An 18,380-nucleotide genomic window follows, 5' to 3' on the forward strand; every position below is an offset into this window, starting at 1 on the left:
AGTAGGAAAAGTAATTTTTACCCCTACACTATCCAGCGCTTTCCCTACTGTTGCACTCTCTGGAGTTGGAATAGTAATTTTTACCCCTACGCTATCCAACGCTTTCCCTACTGTTGCACTCTCTGGAGTGGGAATAGTAACTTTTACCCCTACGCTATCCAGCGCTTTCCCCACTGTTGCACTCTCTGGAGTGGGAATAGTAATTTTTGCCCCTACGCAATCTAGCGCTTTCCCTACTGCTGCACTCTCTGGCGTTGGAATAGTAATTTTTACCCCTACGCTATCCAACGCTTTCCCTACTGTTGCACTCTCTGGAGTGGGAATAGTAATTTTTACCCCTACGCTATCCAGCGCTTTCCCTACTGTTGCACTCTCTGGAGTGGGAATAGTAATTTTTACCCCTACGCTATCCAACGCTTTCCCTACTATTGCAATCTCTGGAGTGGGAATAGTCATTTTTACCCCTACGCTATCCAGCGCTTTCCCTACTGTTGCACTCTCTGGAGTTGGAATAGTAATTTTTACCCCTACGCTATCCAACGCTTTCCCTACTGTTGCACTCTCTGGAGTGGGAATAGTAATTTTTACCCCTACGCTATCCAGCGCTTTCCCTACTGTTGCACTCTCTGGAGCTGGAATAGTAATTTTTACCCCTACGCTATCCAACGCTTTCCCTACTGTTGCACTCTCTGGAGTGGGAATAGTAATTTTTACCCGTACGCTATCCAACGCTTTCCCTACTGTTGCACTCACTGGAGTGGTAATAGTAAATTTGACCCTTTCCGCTATCCTACGGTAAAAATATAGTAATTTTTTATTAATATTACTTTTATATATATGTATATGTATTAACAAATCAATGTGTATGTTTTTACTTACATTAAATATTTATTAATTTTAAGGTTATTTAAGTATTGTAAGTATGTTTAAGTTAATTATATTTATTATTTCATTACTTTTTAATTAATTTAACCCCTTCCATGCTTATGACGGAACGGTTCCGTCATCAGCGTCGGTGCTCCGGTGCTGATGACGGAACATTTCCGTCATGAGCCAATCTGCTTTTAAACCCTTCAGCACTGCAGCGAAATTCGAGCAGCACTGAAGGGGTTAAAGCATTTTAAAAAATTAGATATTTTGACTAATTATATTTTTTACATCGATATTTTTGTACTTATCTGTTTGGAGATAGGAGGTCGATATTTTGGTATTCTATATTTTTACCTCGATATTTTGGTAGGTCGATATTTTGGCATTCTATATTATGTCAGTGATCCCTTACACAGTAATGTTATGTTATAGGAGCTTTTAAAGCACACTTATTTCCAAAGGTGTCCTGGGGCTGAGCACTGACTCACAGAATCCAAACATAAAATGTCTATACCGATAATAGCCAAGTTTAAAAGAAAGGAGCTCCGGGGCATTCCTAAGATGCAGCATCAGACTGTTCCAGGCTTTCGCAGCACAAAAGGAAATGCTGCTGCCACCCCAGCTAACTTTTTTCACTCGGGGGACTGTTACTAGCTTTCTTTCTGAGGAGCGCAGCACTCTACCAGGAACATACCATTCAAAGCATCTGCTTAGAAATTCCAGACCACAACCCATCAGTGACTTGAAAATTATGCACAATGCTTTGAATTTTGCTCGTTTTAATACTGGCAGCCAATGCAGTTGCCGAAGTCCATCTCTAGCTGAGACAAACCATGGTACGCCTGTAAGCAGCATAGCCGCCTCATTTTACGCTAACTGGAGTCTGTACAGTTGTTTTTTTTTTTTACAGATTCAGGTACCGACAATTGCAATAATCCAGCCGTGAAAAAATGAGGGCTGAGATTGCTGCCGTAAAACCTTCATCTGGAAGGGAAAGTTTAATATTCCTCAGTATTCCAAGGAGGTAAAAGCACGTAGATATAACTCCGCTGACCTGGTCTCCAAAGTCAAGTTTGTGATCCATGTAATAGGCTGGAAGATGGCATATTCTCCAGAATCCTATGGGCAGAGAATTGATTACAAATCATTTTGATTTTGTTAAAAAAGAAGTTAGAAAGTCCTTCACATAGTCTAGCTGACGGGGTCAAGCCACTTTGGGAAGCCCTGGGAAATATAAACAAATTAACCACATTAAAAGGGTCTCAAGGTTTATTAGAAGTCGATGAAATCAAGGAGGAGATAAACTCCTCAGAAGCCCTACAAGAAGCTGCACGGAAATTTGTCAAGGCTCTCTTATTTGTAGTTTTCATCTACTGATCCACCTCTGCTCAAAGCATTTACAGAGTGACCTTTTCTCTTAAGGCAGGTGAGAACAAAGGTGGCGAAGACCTTGCTCTCCATCAATGTTACCTTTCTTTGTGGGGCAAGGAGACCAAGGGCAGAGGAAAGCCAGTTGTTAATCTCAGCAAGATCAGAACCCACTGAACCCGTCACTCAAGTGGAATAGGTAGGAGAGCCTCAGATAACTGCAGCTCTGAAATCTGGCACCAAGGATGAGCAACGTTCTGCAGAGTAGGCTCCTGGCACATAGACAGATTGATAATAATCTTAAAAGGAATCAAAAAGTTAACAGACCATGTAAGCTTGAGTTCAGAACTAGGGTGGACAATCAATGAATGCAAGAAAATGAGGTCTAAAATATGTCCCGCACTATGTGTGGGCTCATGCACATGTTGCTCAAGGTTGAAACCCTCTGAGGTGTTCAGAATTTGTTTGGCCAGCACACAGCTAAAGTCAACAATGTGCAGGTCAAAGTCTCCAAGCAGCAAAAAATTTGGATGCAGTATGGAGAATTGACATACCAAGTCGACAAATATGCTGAGCTACACATTTGTACTTCTCGGGAGTCTGTAAATCGCAGCCCAGCCAGCATGAAAGTCAGATCTATAACAATAGAGATGGAAAGACCTTCTATGGTCTCAATATTTTTACCAATTTAGAAATTGTGCAACAAAAAGTATCTTGAAACAATACCGCCACACCTTTGCCAGTTTTTTCACTACTAATAATGGCCTGTATAGGATTCTCCTCTGGAATGGCTACAGCAATGTCAGGCGCTGATGCTTGCTATAAAATATTGTTAACACTGTCACATTATTTAGTCATTCACTACTACATAATTCTAGTGGCACTGGATGTACTCTGACAAGTACCATTTCAGCATAAACTCTCAATTGTATGAGGTTCTAATTTACTGGGGGTCGATTCAAAGTTACATTCCTGTAAACTGAATTTCAGTCTATACTTTGTATCATCTTTGGGTCTCGTTTATTGGCTATGGGTAGCGTGAGGTAAAACTGCTCTCATGTGAACAGTGAATAAGACCTCCAACCCTCAGTCTAGGTCCACTCTCTCCCCGCAGCTCTGCTGTGCCGTCTCTTGCCTCTAGACCCCGACCTCCCCCTTGGGAGCTTCGAGGCTTCTGCCCGATCCTGTGCCTGCTGTCCACTCCAACTGGAACCAGACTGCCTGCAACCACTTAACCTTTCTTAATTTTTCCCTGTTGTGCCACTGTTATTGTACCCATCTGTGTCTTGCTCTAATATCACCACTGTTTTTATTTTCTCATGCCTGCCTGTGACTTTCGCCTTTCACTCCTGCTTCCTCTGCTGCCCCTCTCCCCCGGAAATCCCCCAGGAATTCCCCCTCTCCAATCTCCAAGCCTCTCCTCTCAACTTTTTGCACAATCGAAAGACCAAAAATCTACCTGCAGACTAAATAAGTAACAAGAAGTCCAGGTCTTGATTTTGTATAAACCCAGGTCCCGAGATGTGCACACGCAAATGACCAATAGTAAATGTCTGTGTTCGTCTCTCCCCCCGTCATTTCTTCTTTTTTGTAAAACTGTTTTAAACTGAATTGATATCTGTGGAAGTATAAATTGTATGTCAACATAGTTTGTTTTTTAAATACGATGATGATGTCTAAAAATATGTAATAGGTTGTTTCATGTAGAGACATTTTTGGTGTCGCTGATTTTAACATTTGTACATGTATTAAGATTTATATTGTCTGTTATTTTAAAATAAAAATTTATACCTGTCACCAAAATTACTATCTCCTGTGGATACACTCAAGTGTGAAGAACCCAGTAGCTCAGGTTGGGGTATTAAGAAAATCCCCATTCCAGCTATTACCAAGGGATAACCTCCTCTTTCTCCTCCTTTCCACCACCCCTACCTAATGGCGGCAGTTGTGGGGTCGGTGCAGCGGCCGCGCTAAAGGCAAGCCCCTTTCCGCCCCTCTGCGCCTGTCCGTGACCTTACCGCGGCCAGCGCCAGGAACCCTAGACCTCCCACTACCCATCGCTATGACACTACTACCCTCCTCGCACTCAGCCCTGGTAGACTTAGAGATTGTCAACAGGCCTCCCCGAACATGACCCATGACCAGTTCTGCCTCCACTGCTGCCAGACACTCACCGCCACCCCGGCATCCAACACCGCCAATGCCAGCACCGGCGACACCCTAAAATGCATCCTCCTCAACATATGCTCTGTACACAAACATGCCATGGACATCTGGAACCTACTTGACTCTCTCTCGCCCGACATAGCCTTCTTCACAGAGACCTGGACCAAGGCATCCTTCCCCCCGACATCAGCACCGCCGGCCCAGACGTATACAATATCCAGAGGAAATACCACCCCAACCAAACAGGAGGGGGCCTCACCATCGCCCAAAAGAGCACCCTCCGCCTCACCACCTCCAGGGAAACCTTCCTCTCCACCGAACACCTGTACTTCTAGATGCAGACCACCACCAAAGCCACACTCCGTAGAACCCTCATCTACAGATCCCCGGACCCCTAACACCCTTCCCCACCACCATCACTGACTTCAACGCACCCCACGCCATCACCTCAACAAACTACATACCGACTGGAGACCTGAACTTCCACCTGGACAACCCCAATGACCCCAACTCCACTATCTTTTGCGACAACCTCGCCAGCATTGGACTTAAACAACTCATCAACACACCGACCCACAGTGCAGGACACACCCACGACCCCATCTTCGCGGCAGGAAACAGCGTCCAATTCAGCCACACAACGCAGCAGCCATGGACCGACCACCACTGTGTACACTTCACCATCAACAAACTCAAGGCACGCAAATTAGCCCCACGCCCACCACAAAGGAACTGGAACAAGTTACCGACTAGCAACTTACCTTCACCATCACCCGAGACAACCACACCTGGGCACCCGATGCAAACAATGCAGCCAGAGAACTCCACACCTGGATTTCCATCTGCACAGACAAGCTCGCCCCGCTTTGCAATCCCGACAGACATCGCCCTAGGATATTCACCTAGTTCAACACCACTCTCCAAGAAGCCAGACACACCTACAGATGCCTGAAGAAGAACGGGAGAAACACCAAGACAACCGAAAACCACACCACCTACAAGGACGCCATGACGGACTACCACAACCAGATCAGAGCCACCAAAAGGTACTTCATCCACAACAAAATCCTGCCCAACAACACCAACACCAATGACATTTATAGTGTCATTCAAGAATTCACCAACCCAAGCAGCAAAGCCACAGACATCACCCCATCCCAAGAACTCTGCGAGAAGCATGGAACCTATTTCCACCTCAAGATCAAAAACCTCTACGACAACTTCATCGACCTTCCACCAGGTGCCACTGATGGCCCCCGCCCCCCAGAAACACCAGCCAGCCCACCATCTCCAACTGGACATCGATCACGGCCGAAGACACTGCCTTGGCCATAAAAAGCATCCACTCGTGGGGCCCCACCAACTCCTGCCCCCATCACATCTACCATAGAGCCATGGCTGCCATTGCACCCAAACTACAACGCACCATCAACACCACCTTCAAAACAGGTACCTTCCCAGATAACCGGAAGCATGCAGAAGTCAGGCCCCTGCTCAAGAAGCCCACAGCTGACCCCACCGACCTCAAGAACTATTGGCCCATCTCGCTCCTCCCCTTTGCAGCCAAAGTTGCAGAAAAAACTGTCAACAGGAAACTGAAACGATTAATTGAAGAGAACGCTGTCCTCGACCTGTCACAATCTGGATTCCGATGCAACCACAGCACAGAGACTGCCCTACTCACCACCACAGATGGCATTTGCACCCTCCTGGACCAAGGCCACTCCGCACCCCTCATCCTACTCGACCTATCAACAGCCTTCGACTCTGTCTCCCACCGCACACTAGTCGCCAGACAACACGACACAGGCATACAAGGAACAGCCCTGGAATGGATATGATCAGTCCTCACCGGAAGAAGCCAAAAGATCAGACTCCCTCCCTTCCTCTCCGACCCCATGAAAATCACCTGCGGAGTCCCACAGGGTTCATCACTGAGTCCAACCCTCTTCAACATCTACATGGTACCCCTTCCAGCCATCGTCCGACAACACAGACTCAACATCGTATCCTACCCCGATGACACCCAGCTCATCCTCACCCTTACCAAAGACCCCACCACTGCCAAACTCAACTTCCAGAAAGGAATGCAAGACGTTGCAGTTTGGATGACCAACAGCTGCCTGAAGCTCAACGCCAGAAGTCCTCATCCTCAGTACCACCCCTTCTGCATGGGACAGCACCTGGTGGCCGACCGCCCTCGGATGTCGGATCCCCACCTGCCCCCTCAGACCACACCAAGAACCTCAGCATCGTACTTGAATCATCACTCACCATGAACAGACAGGTCAATTTCTTCTTAATGCTTAAATAGCACCATCAATCTCCAGCAGACACACTTTGACTTTGAATGATCTATCTATTGCGGTACAGCATGAGTCTGGGACACAGCAACATTGGCAATATCTACTACAACAGCACCACTTGGAATTTTCTTAGGTGATACTTTCAATAGTCCATTGTTTTAATTTTCTGTTGGGGGGGCTCTGATCTATACTCCTGTGAAGTACATTTCAGTGTATAGTGTCTGTTGTACATGGCTCACTTTTACCTTTTGATGATGCAGAAGGGCGTTGCCAAATTATATAAGTGTGACTTCAGTGTATGCTCTTAGTTTTCATACCCAAAAGGGGACAGTGGGAGTGCTACTAATGTGAATGTTATTTTTGATATGTTTGAGTGTACTCACACCTTCATCATGTGCTAGATAAATTCCAACACACACTTAGTCTGATGTTTCTCTTCTTCCCTCAGGAGCATCAGCCTGTGAACTGGAGAAGGAAAGAGGTAAGTTAGATAATGTTGAATTAGAATCTTTTTGGGCCAAGATCGAGGCATAATTATATACTTTAAAAGTATATGGTTCACAGACTTCTTAGTTTATCAATTTAAAACAAAAGTATTGAAGTTGTAGCGTGCAGCAGGGTATTGCTCTCTAATCTCTGAAGTGTGAGTAGAAAATAGAACACGTAGCGTTCCCCTCACTGGGGAACGTCCCCTTGTTGCACTGCCAATGTTCCCAAAAGAGGGAGTATTCAGGTTGATCACCAGTTCAACACTGGTGATAAGCGTGAATACTCCCTCTTTTAGGAACATTGGTAGTTCAACAAAGGGACGTTCCCCAGTGAGCAGAGCGCTACATGTTATAATGATATAATTGTCAAGTCTAAGGACTAAAGTTCTAATATGCTTTCACATTGAAGGAAGGAGTATCTTTTAGAGGTGTCAGAAATTCATGTAATTTGCTTTTGTGTATGTATGTGAGATTTCAGAAGAATTTTGCAATATTTTGCAATAATAACATATACATATGACTGAGGGCACTTAATATTGACAATAAAGCAAGCAAACTTTGATCATGAGTCTCATTATATAAGTAAAGCATTAGCAAGAGTACATTTCAAAGCATGATAGGGAGCGCTGTGTACTGAGTATAACTGTTCGATGATAACCCAATTTAATTACAACCCCTAATCATTCACCCCTAGAGGCTGTTTGCAGCATACACTTTTACATTACCGCACTTTGAACATAGGCCCTAAAGATCATCACATTTGCAATAACTGCACATGAAATTACAGCTCTTCACCCCTAGAGAATGCTTACCGACATTAAACCTTATGTTGACCTCTTTTAGGCCACAAGGGTTGCAGCCATGGTCTTGGCCTTAGAGGACGCAGCACTTCCAGCTATCGAGCAAAAGATCCAACCTGGGGATGGTTTCGCTCGCCCCACACTTTTGCAACATTTTGATGGTGACTCTGTTCTCCTCGGGCCACCACAAAGCCAAAACAAGAGATGTTTGTCCCCAAATGTGGGTGAAATTGACAGGGCGTTATGGGGTGCACCTCGTACATGGTTTATGCATTTCTGAGCAGCAGCTCTCCTGCTGCTTCAGGGAGAGCCACGCTGCAGTTTTCCGTTATGTGGCCTTGTGCTCCAGCTTTGTTTTCGTCGAGGTGCCTAGTCCCATCCGGGCACCCTGCCTGTATCTTCCAACATTGGAGAGCAGCTCAGGAAACACTCCCCCGGCTGCTCCCGGCTGTCCTACACACTTGCACTTCTCTGTGTGGCAGCAGGAGCCATCACCCGCTCTTTCCCGCATCCCTGCCTGCTCTGCGGGCAGCAGGCATAATTGTGCATACTGCGGGGAGGGACTGCGCCTGCACTCCCTCTGTCCTCCTTGATCTTCTCAGGGCCCAGGGATGGGGTCCTGTGCCCATTCCCTCTTCAAATGGAAGAGCACAATGGTGCTCCCTTGTAGCGCTAGTCTTCTCGGGTGCCCAAGGAAGGGGTTGTAGGCCCCTTCCTGCTATGGCGGGGAAAACACATCAGTGCTTTCTGCTTATCTTCTCTCTGGGAGCAACCTCTAGGAGCCTGCCCCCCTCCCGGAGAACAACCATCAACTGGCAGTGAAGCTCCACTTGCTCCCACTGGTCGATAGCGGTCAAAGGTCACCAAAATTCACAAGGGCATATCTCTGGCCCTGGGCCAATTTGGATGGTCTTTGGCTCGTTTTGCTCCTGTTGGCAAGCCCTAATGACCTGGTCTCCTGGCCTCAAAGTGGATGAACTTTGCAGGGAGATGGCTTCCTGTGCCAGCCTTTCATTTTCCTTCCCCTTTGGCTTCCCTCCTTCTGTGTGCAGCTGACCAATCATTCCCCCAACTGGCCCTCAAGGGGTCTAAGGGGACCAACCTCCTGGTCCAGGGGAGTGCTCCACTGGCCCTGCAGTCAATCTGAGTCAGAGCACTGAGGCCATATGGCAGTCAGGGGGTTCTTACTTCCAATTGTCCATGGAGTCAGCATGGACAATTCCTGGCACAGGCCCTTTTCCTGGCACAGGTTGGCATCTGGCTGAATGATGCAGAGCAATCCACCCACCATGTCCTTCTGAGGAGCTGACCTAATATGGGTTAATTGCTCCCTTTGTGGGGGGACGCCTTTGTTCCTACTGCTGAAGAGAAGAGTAATTAACTCCACCCAGCATGGTGACAAGGGGCCTGGGCTCTGATCCTGAGAAACATTACATTTATGGATGATCCATAAGCCGTACAGATATGACTTTGGACTTTACTGTATTGTTTTTTTCAGACAGGTTACACTGTACATTGGTATGACCCGGTGTCTCAAGCCCAAGGGGAAGCAGAGCTGCTATCTAGGGAAGCCTTACCGTAGGGTACAATGGAGTGTTTATGCCTACAAGCAGTGAAGCACAATGACTTTCCTATCTGTGTACAGCAACAATATGAGGCCTATCCAATGTCAATACCCAATCCTGCTGAGCCCCTCCTGCTCCAGACTGCCTGCACACATGTTCCTGGACTGTGCACAACAGAAGTCTACTACGCGCAGGCCTCACATGTTTGCACATGCATGTGCATATGTTCCCACATGTAACCCGACCAGTGCCCCTCACCTGCCTGCGATGCAGTGGCCTTATCATAAAAGGTAGGCCCTGGCAATTTTACCATGAGTTTACTGTGGGTGAGTCACAGGTATGAAGCGCTCCCACGGTAAGAGGTCAAAAATCAGATGATCATAAGCGAAAAATGCAGGTGAATTTGATGGTCAGAACCACCTTATCACACACGCTGGGGCCGGCTGATTATTCCAAAGTAGAATTGGCCAGTATTCTTTACATACTGAGCTATTACAAGTGGCAAGGGTTTCTGAAAGGACACCCAACCTGCTAGTTGTCCACAACCCCAGATACCTTACGCTGGTCGTTGGCTGCTAAGATCACCTACCTCCCCAAGTCTTGAGGCCTCCTCTCCCTACAGGGATCCAAGACTGCACTTTGAACCCTCTTGGTTCTAGGTTCATTGCTGCTAAGTCAATACTTGTCTACATAAAGTGAGCAGCACTAGGCCTACCTTTGTTATGGGTCATGCAACATTATGCCTCCTGCTCTTTTGGACGTGGGTAACATGCCTCAGATCTGATACCTTCACACTGGATATGTCTAGGACCTATCACCTGCATCACTGTCTGGTCCCCTTCTGTAAATTATTCCACCCAGTACCTTCTTTCTGGGTCCCCACATTCTGAAAACATAGCCTTGTTTGACCCTCACCTACAGCATGCTGCTGGAGTCTATAGCTTCCACCATCCATTTGGGATGACTGTCTTCCCTAAAGAAAGAACAGCTCATGCATTCCTTTTGATCATCCAGTAGGGGGTTTCTTGGCAGAAAACACATTGATACTCTAGACATGCTGGTTGGGGTTAGCATCGTAGGAGTATGCTAGATTGTTATAACATTGTGTATGTATGCATATAAAAGTTGTCTCAACAAGATGGTGTTTTATTCACTATTTTGGCACTCATAACTTTTGTCTGCTTCTATTGATCATTACAGCACATATGTTCTATACAAGAATCACTTGGGTTCAATAAATATTGAAAATGTGTCTTTGTTTATTCATTGTATATTTCACTTGGAGAGATAGAAAGCACAAGTGTCTGGGCTAAAGGTTTTCGGTCTAGAAAGGTTCCTGAGGGAACAGTTTTCATGTTCAGTAGTTGCCAGAACTGTTTGCTCCCTGTCTAGGTTAGGGGGGCTCATGGTGGCACTGTGATCTAGCTGGTGTAAGGGACAACATCCTGTGGGGATGCATGAAATCAGTCTGGCGCCATCGTAAGTTTATGTCATCCACAAACACGCACTTCCTGCAGATCAGTGGAAACTACACTGCATGGCACCACCAACGTTGGTTGGTTTCTTATTTTGTATGGATAAAATGAGTATATCTATCATGCTTTCTCACAGACCCCTACACGTCTTTTAAAACCAGATATATCCGCGATGGTAGTGAAAATAATCCTCAGCTGAGTAGGTGTGAGAGGCTGGCTCTCTATATAATGTACACTGGTGTAAGTGGACACCTTGCACTAATCCAGACAACCCTTATGGGGAATTTAGTGGTCTCAGATAACCTTAGAAAGCTCTCTAACTGGAAGCTATAGAGAGCAGCCTCCAGGCTTTGTCCAGAAGGAGTGTAAAGCAGCTTGTTGTACCAGAACATAATCTTATAGGTATAGGTTAAGTGAAAAAAACACAGTGCATTTGTAAAAATATGTATTTATTATAAGACACTCACAAACACATACAGGTATCTCCTAGCCAGAGATAATCACAATGCACACAATACTAATGGTAGTAACAGGTAAGTGGCACAGCATACACAGTGGTCACCACGGAGCGACCAAACCATATGCTAAAACAGTTGTATGCATACCATGACTCGAGACAAGACTATACCCAGAAGACATAGAAGTGCTGGGGACCCAAGTAAACCACCCAAGGTAAGTAACCAGGAGCCCCACTGAGGTGTGTGCAGAGTGACAACATGACCGCTGGATCAATGCAAGTCAACAGATAAGTCACGGTTGCAATTTTAAAAAAAGATGACCCTTCCCAGTGGACACTGAAGAAACCCAGTGGAAGAGAAGAGGTTGGAAGAACACAACACCCGTGGATACCTTAGGAACCAGGATACCTGCATCAGGAAAGCCAAGACCATAGGTGTGAAGTGGCATCGGAAACCGTTGTTGAACTCAATTGGAGACTTCAGGATGATGCTGCTGCTGGAAAAGGTAAAAGTGTCCAGTGGAACCCAAAGGTGGATTAAAGAAGTAAAGAACCGGCAAGCAGAGGGGACACAGTCTATGCCACTCATGAGTGACCAGGAGGCATGGAAGACGAAGGCAAACCAATGTCGATGTTTTAGGAGAGATGATGGTGACCTTGAAACTGCAGCTGTGTGGACCAGGCGATGCTGTGGAAGACCAGGAGCTGTACCCAAGCTATCCCACATTGGATGTCGTGAGTTGAGGGGACAGTGTTCTGCGGGAGCACCAATAAGCCTTGGCAACTGCCACCTACGAAGCAGAAGCAGAAGCAGAAGCAAAAGAGTCAGGACAGGCTCCAAGCAATCAGGGGAGCCCAAAGAATCCAAAATGTGACCCTCGACAGGACCCACAGGCCAGAGGCACTGGAGTTGCAAGCGAACCTCGAGTGGCTACCAAAGAAGCAGGCCCACGGTGCAAGCAATGCGGTGTGGTGCAGAATTCTGATAACTGGAAATGCTTGATGTTGGAGTACTTGGAGCCCGAAGGTCTTGGAGGAAGGAGGCCAAAAATCCTCTGCAATTACAAGTCAATGCGGTGTACAGGGGTACAATTCCTGCGGCTCTGACGAGGTATACTGGCCTCCAAATTGGTGAGAGGACAGGGCGGGCATTTAGGGATGTGAAGAGCTATGACCCATGTTGCTGAGCCTTTTGGAGTCCGTAGGAGCACATGATCAGAAGACCAGTCAGCTTAGTTGCGGTCCCTTCAAGGGAGATTACTTCAGGTGTCTTGCATTTCCACAGGTCCTGGATGGGTTTCCTGTATGAAGCACAGGCACATACGTTGCAGCAGACAAGCAGGGAAAAGAGATCAGGAGCAGCAGGCGTCGTCCCGGTTGCAACCTTGATGCCCAGAGCAAAGTCTAGCAAAGTTCGGAATGCCCACACAGTCGAAGTTTAAGTGGTGCCTGTAATGTATTGTGTCATACGACAAATCTCGGGACCCACCCACAGGTAAGCCATTAAATACCCTAATGAAAGGGTAGGAATGATACAGAGGTCCTCCCCTAAGGATGGGCTGGACAAGGGGGAGGATACTCCCCTGTAATTTGTCCAGTGTCATGCCAGAGCGAGAGCCAATGGCTCCCTGAACTGGTTTGAGCTGGACTATGCATTGAGGGCATCAAATGTGCCCTGCAAGCAGACTATGTGGCGCTGGCAAGCGCTACCACCCTGCCCCAATACACTAAATCCTATCTGGGAGAAATACCTTGAGGTCTTCTAGACTGAGTTGCAGTCTGTGTCTTGGGAGAGGAATTTGGCACCAATGGGGATTCAGATCAAGGAACAAACTCGTGTTTGGTCCCACCTTGCTCTTTCGCTGCTCTGCAGATCCACCATCTTTAAGATGGTCTCTTTACCTCGGTTATTATACGAGCTTCAAAAGTATCCCTACTTGATCTCGCCAAGCTGGTTCACACAGCTCAATGCTCCCCTTTGCCACTTTCTTTGGGGGGGGTCTTCCCGGGTTGCCTTGAGGACCTGTTTCCAGTTAACCTACTGTGGCGGATGGCAACGCCGGACATTGAAGCCTGTTATGCAGCCTCACACTTACTTATCTTAAATGATTGGTAATATGGAGATAGGTCGGAGCCCGCGTATACCGTTGAATGCTGGTACTCAGCCACTACATTCTGTCTTGTATGCGGGCGTGGTCCAGAGGGCTCCGCCCCCGCCGACTGCCAAGGTTTTTGGCTTCTGGCGGCGTACCCTTCGGCAACTGGGTTGGTGGGGTAGAGTAACGAAGGAGGCCCCCCTTTGGGGCAACGGCCACCTGCTGCTACTGACTGGTCTTCCTGGCTTTTTTGGGAAGGGATAGATTAGGTATCTCTACTATTGGGGATGTTTTTCATGGGCAGACGCTGAAATCCTTTCAGAAGTTTCAACAAGAATACGTGATGCCTAGATCGTAGTTCCATAAATACTTGCAGTTCTGTCACGCCTTTGCACCTTACTTAGCATTACAGGAGTCCATCCCTGAATTTAGCCCCATTGAGGCTAAGATTTGTATGGGGGACCTGGGGGAACACAAGATTGCGAAAATCTATAGCATAATAGTTACCAATAGCCACACAACACTGCCCCACACAAGGGAGGCTTGGCAGATATATCTGGGCCCACTAGCTGATGAAGATTGGACCAAGGTGCTGGAGTCCCTGCGTGGTGCTGCCATTGCAGCGTGCCTGAGATACATACATGTTAAATACATGAACAGAGTGTACTACACTACGCACCGGCTGTGGTGGGCGGGACTTATCACTTCCCCGCTCTGTTTGAGGTGCGGGCAATTGACTGCACTTTTTTTTCACACCGGTTGGTCTTGTACATCCCTTTAGAAATTTTGGTATGGTGTTCTTTCCTGTTTAAGGTACAGGAACGACCTCACTGGGACGTTAAAGAAAGCCCTCACTCACCACCTAGTGATGACATGCTTCATCATCGGGCTCCACCAAAGAGACAGAGTGTCTCTTTGGTGTGCTACAACGCCAGATCTACTGCGGAGCAGGATAATGAGTTCAGGACATGTTGTGCAAAGATAAACTAATGAGTGGTGAGGGTATTAAAATAGTCAGTAGTGTATCAAAAAGTAATTTTTATTCTATGGTCACTAAAGACAGTATTTACAATTTTATGTGTATGGAAACAGTCCACATTAAGTTGAGTGGTAGATTCCTATGTATCAGTCGACATGTTTCTTGCCATAGAAACGGTGTAATTTTACCCGACAATTCTTCAGGACTATAAGTGTTCTATACCCTGGCGGTATGGACGCGCTAAGGCCCACCCTTACCTAGGGGCGTGAAAGTGAAAATGAACAAAAAAGTGAAAAAGTGCAAGAAATTAGGAAGAATAAATGTCTTCCTAATAACTCCTGGTTTAGGAGGCTTCAACTTTGTGGTTTCTGCACTTTTCTGGTATTTAAATAAATCACCATGGGTCTCAGGAGGGGGGTGGGAGCGTATTCGGCACACCGCCCTTGACGCTCGGCACCCTCAGTCTACCTGTATCGCCCTCGCACTGGACCCTGAGGTGACACTCTGTCTCTTTGGTGGAGCCCGATGATGAAGCATGTCATCACTAGGTGGTGAGTGAGGGCTTTCTTTAACGTCCCAGTGAGGTCGTTCCTGTACCTTAAGTTTGTTGCTCCCTACTGTGGTCAAGCCTACTCCTTAAGACACTCTTATTTTGTTTATTGATGAATAATCGGGGAATAAGAGTGTCATACTACTCTCCCTACCTCTCTTCTTGTTGAAGTGTTCTTTCCTGTTTGTCATGGGTAGTGGGGTGTGATGTCCCTAATACAGCCAGATTGTCCCTCCTGCATATCAGGTATGAAATAGGGGGAAATATATAGAAACAGCATTTGATGCTACTGGGGTCACAATTGCAAAGTGTGCTATTGCGAAACAATGGAAAACACCCCCCACCTTCTTTAGGGGTCTGGAAAAAGGGCCTGGATATCTGCATGAGGCATGAGGTACCTGTCTTCGCTGCCTGGGGCTGTCCACGGAAACATCCCAAGATATGGAAGAGATGGGCAGACTATCTGGGGATTTACCTGGAGCCTATTTCTGACTCACTGGTGGAATGATTTGAATTTACAGATAATTGTGATGTAGATTCTTTGGTATTAGACGGATTTTCTGTGCTTTATATTTATTGTAGTTGGGTGACACTATAATTACTTGGTTTCATAACCAGTTCTCATGTACTGAATCTTTCATTGCGTATTTCAATGCAAAATCCGTGATTTGTATCCAGCTATGTTTTTGTGCAACACCATGTCGGGCGTCCTCTTGCTGTTGACTATAAAATTTTGTTGTGAAAAAAAAGATCCTGTCTGGGAGGTGGTCACATCTCCCTGTTACAGGATGCCTATTGTTCTGCCTTCCCCTGCTCGAGCTTTGCAGCAGGAGGGCAGAATGGTGTCTCTGGTCGGCAGCAGCCATGTTGTGCTGTCCGGGTCAGGAAGACTGGTACCGGGAGCACTGAGGGCCTAACGGAGTGCCTTTACAGTGCCTGTATTCATACCTTGCACACCATTTATTGTGTGGGGGTATGATTCCAACATGTTTGATACCAAACACTGCAGGGTTTGTTACAGACAGTTTTGAGAAGGTCATCACGTAATTACACGGCGCCCTTCTAAATGTTATAAAGCTGTCTCACTTACAACCCGGGAGAATGGACCCCAAAGGCTGTAGGGGTGCCCTGCTCTTGCAGAGGCACCCTCACACTTAGAACCAAGCACCCTGCCTTCAGGATTGAAAAGGCCTGTTATAGGGTGACTTATATGTTTTAAATGCAGTGACCTAAGAAATAGGGAAAACTTAATGTGTCATAAGTGGTGCCAGCACCAGCTTACCCAGGCTGCAATGGCAGGCCTGTAGAGATAGTTTGAACGGTCTCCCATAGGTGGCATAATACATGCATCAGCCCATGGAGGATAGCTGGGGTAACTATACTTTGGATACCTTAGAACTATATACTAGGTATTTATAAGGGTACCCCCAGTATTCAATCTGGGATGTACTTAAGTACTTACCATAACAATTTAGGGGAGAAATCAGAGAGATTGGGGTCCTGATTAGCAGGATCCCAGTCAGACTACTCAGAAAAAAGCCTTACATCAGGAAAAAAGGTGGGGTAACCATAGAAGCCGATCTACTTTCCTAAAGTAGGTATACCCTATGTATTGGCTATTGGCACTTTCAATCTTGAAAGGATCTAATTCCCAATGTTAGACTAATTCTGTAATTCAACTCTTACTGATCATGACACAGAACATTTCTGAAAACTACAGCTCGGCAGTTACTGAAAGATTCCGACATCCTGGTCTCACACTAGATGGCGTGGAAGTTACCTTTGTGGTAGAAGCAGATGAGGCAGATAAAACAGCGGTATTTCACTTCTGGGTTACATTCCCTGCTGCAGATGATGCTACACAGATATTTCACGAATATGACGTAGGTGAAACACCGAATGCGTACACTACATATAAGGAAATAGACGTTCCTCTCACTTACCAAGAACATGCTAATTGGTTTAAAGGCATCCTTTCCCATAGTATACAAATATTTGAGTCTGGACCCACTCAGCAATGAGGGGGCGACATGGCCAGTCCTAGCCGGTTACACTCTGCATCCTGGTATCAACATCTTGACTGCAGGTCAGCTGTGGGGATTATATAATAAGCTAGTAACAATTTACAGAAGCTTCACACAATGTATGAAGTGAACATTAACTCTTACACCACGTGGACTGTTTAAGCGGTAACACCACAGTTAGCTACACCAGTCATTAGCCCACAAACAATGAATGCAGTAATGGGAAAAGTTCCCACCAAAAGGGAAGACATTCCGTTTTGGATCACACAGAAAACAAACCAGTTTGAAACAGTATTTACCCATACAGGCCTGCAAGACGAACCCAGGATACTGACAATTTGCTAGCCAACGTGGATGGCTCCCCCGGTAAAGACAAGACAAGGCAACTTGATGTAATATACTTAAAAATAACTATGGCAAGGTTGAGGGATTTTTGAAATGATTACAATGAATGTGAATGTGATAGGTCAGTCTAAAATGCATAAGGTATCAATGACTATGTGAAACTAAATATCTTATGAATATGACATTTCATACATTTTCCAAAAAGTAGTTGGAACATTTGCAAAAACCTTCCAGATAGCCATTACTACCCTTTCTGACTTGTCCTTTATCTGGTTACTTTCACCATTAGGCAATGTACAAATAAACTGCACGTACGCAAAGCAGGATTAACCTTTTCTTCTCTATATTTTCTCCGATAGCTGATTTAATTAAAGCAAGAGGTTTGTTTTTAAATTAAGCAATGATAACTGGATATTATATACAAAGAATCCAATTGTTTTTTGTGCACGCAGACAATCTTCAAAAAGAAAAAGGTGAGTGCTATGGTTTACCTTTTAATATAGAAGCATTCGATGCATCATGATTTTTTCTAGTGGTATTTTGTTGCCACTGTACACAGTAGATAATCTATTTCAGTTCAAGCCTGGAAACTGTTTTTGTGGCATTGTAATTAGGAACTTTACTGGCTTCTTGGCTAAAGCTCTCCGGGGCATATTACCAACAACTAGCGATAATTATCGCTATGTTGGCTTAGCGGCAATATTTTTATCGCCGAGCTGCAGCGATTTTTATCGCTTAGGAACCTTGCTATTATCAAGGTTTATCTCCTAAGCGATAAAAATCGTCCGAAATGCATGAATATCGCTGAAAAGTCAGCGATATTCATGCATTACCGAGCTAATGCTCTTAGCCATGTTATCCACCTACCATTGGATAACATGGCTAAGAACT

At 45.9% G+C, this 18,380-nt stretch overlaps 1 protein-coding gene across 1 annotated transcript in view; it reads left to right on the forward strand.

Moving 5' to 3' along the window:
- LOC144752363 (butyrophilin-like protein 9) overlaps positions 1 to 18,380 on the forward strand; it is a 416,572-nt gene that overhangs the window by 167,995 nt on the left and 230,197 nt on the right. Inside the window, exon 4 of the mRNA XM_078640298.1 lies at positions 7,159 to 7,191. Within this exon, the coding sequence (XP_078496424.1) occupies positions 7,159 to 7,191 (33 nt within the window). The remainder of the gene's footprint in view (positions 1 to 7,158; positions 7,192 to 18,380) is intronic.

The sequence above is a fragment of the Lissotriton helveticus genome, chromosome 5_1, assembly GCF_964261635.1.
Source record: "Lissotriton helveticus chromosome 5_1, aLisHel1.1, whole genome shotgun sequence".
In the NCBI taxonomy this organism is placed as follows: domain Eukaryota; kingdom Metazoa; phylum Chordata; class Amphibia; order Caudata; family Salamandridae; genus Lissotriton; species Lissotriton helveticus.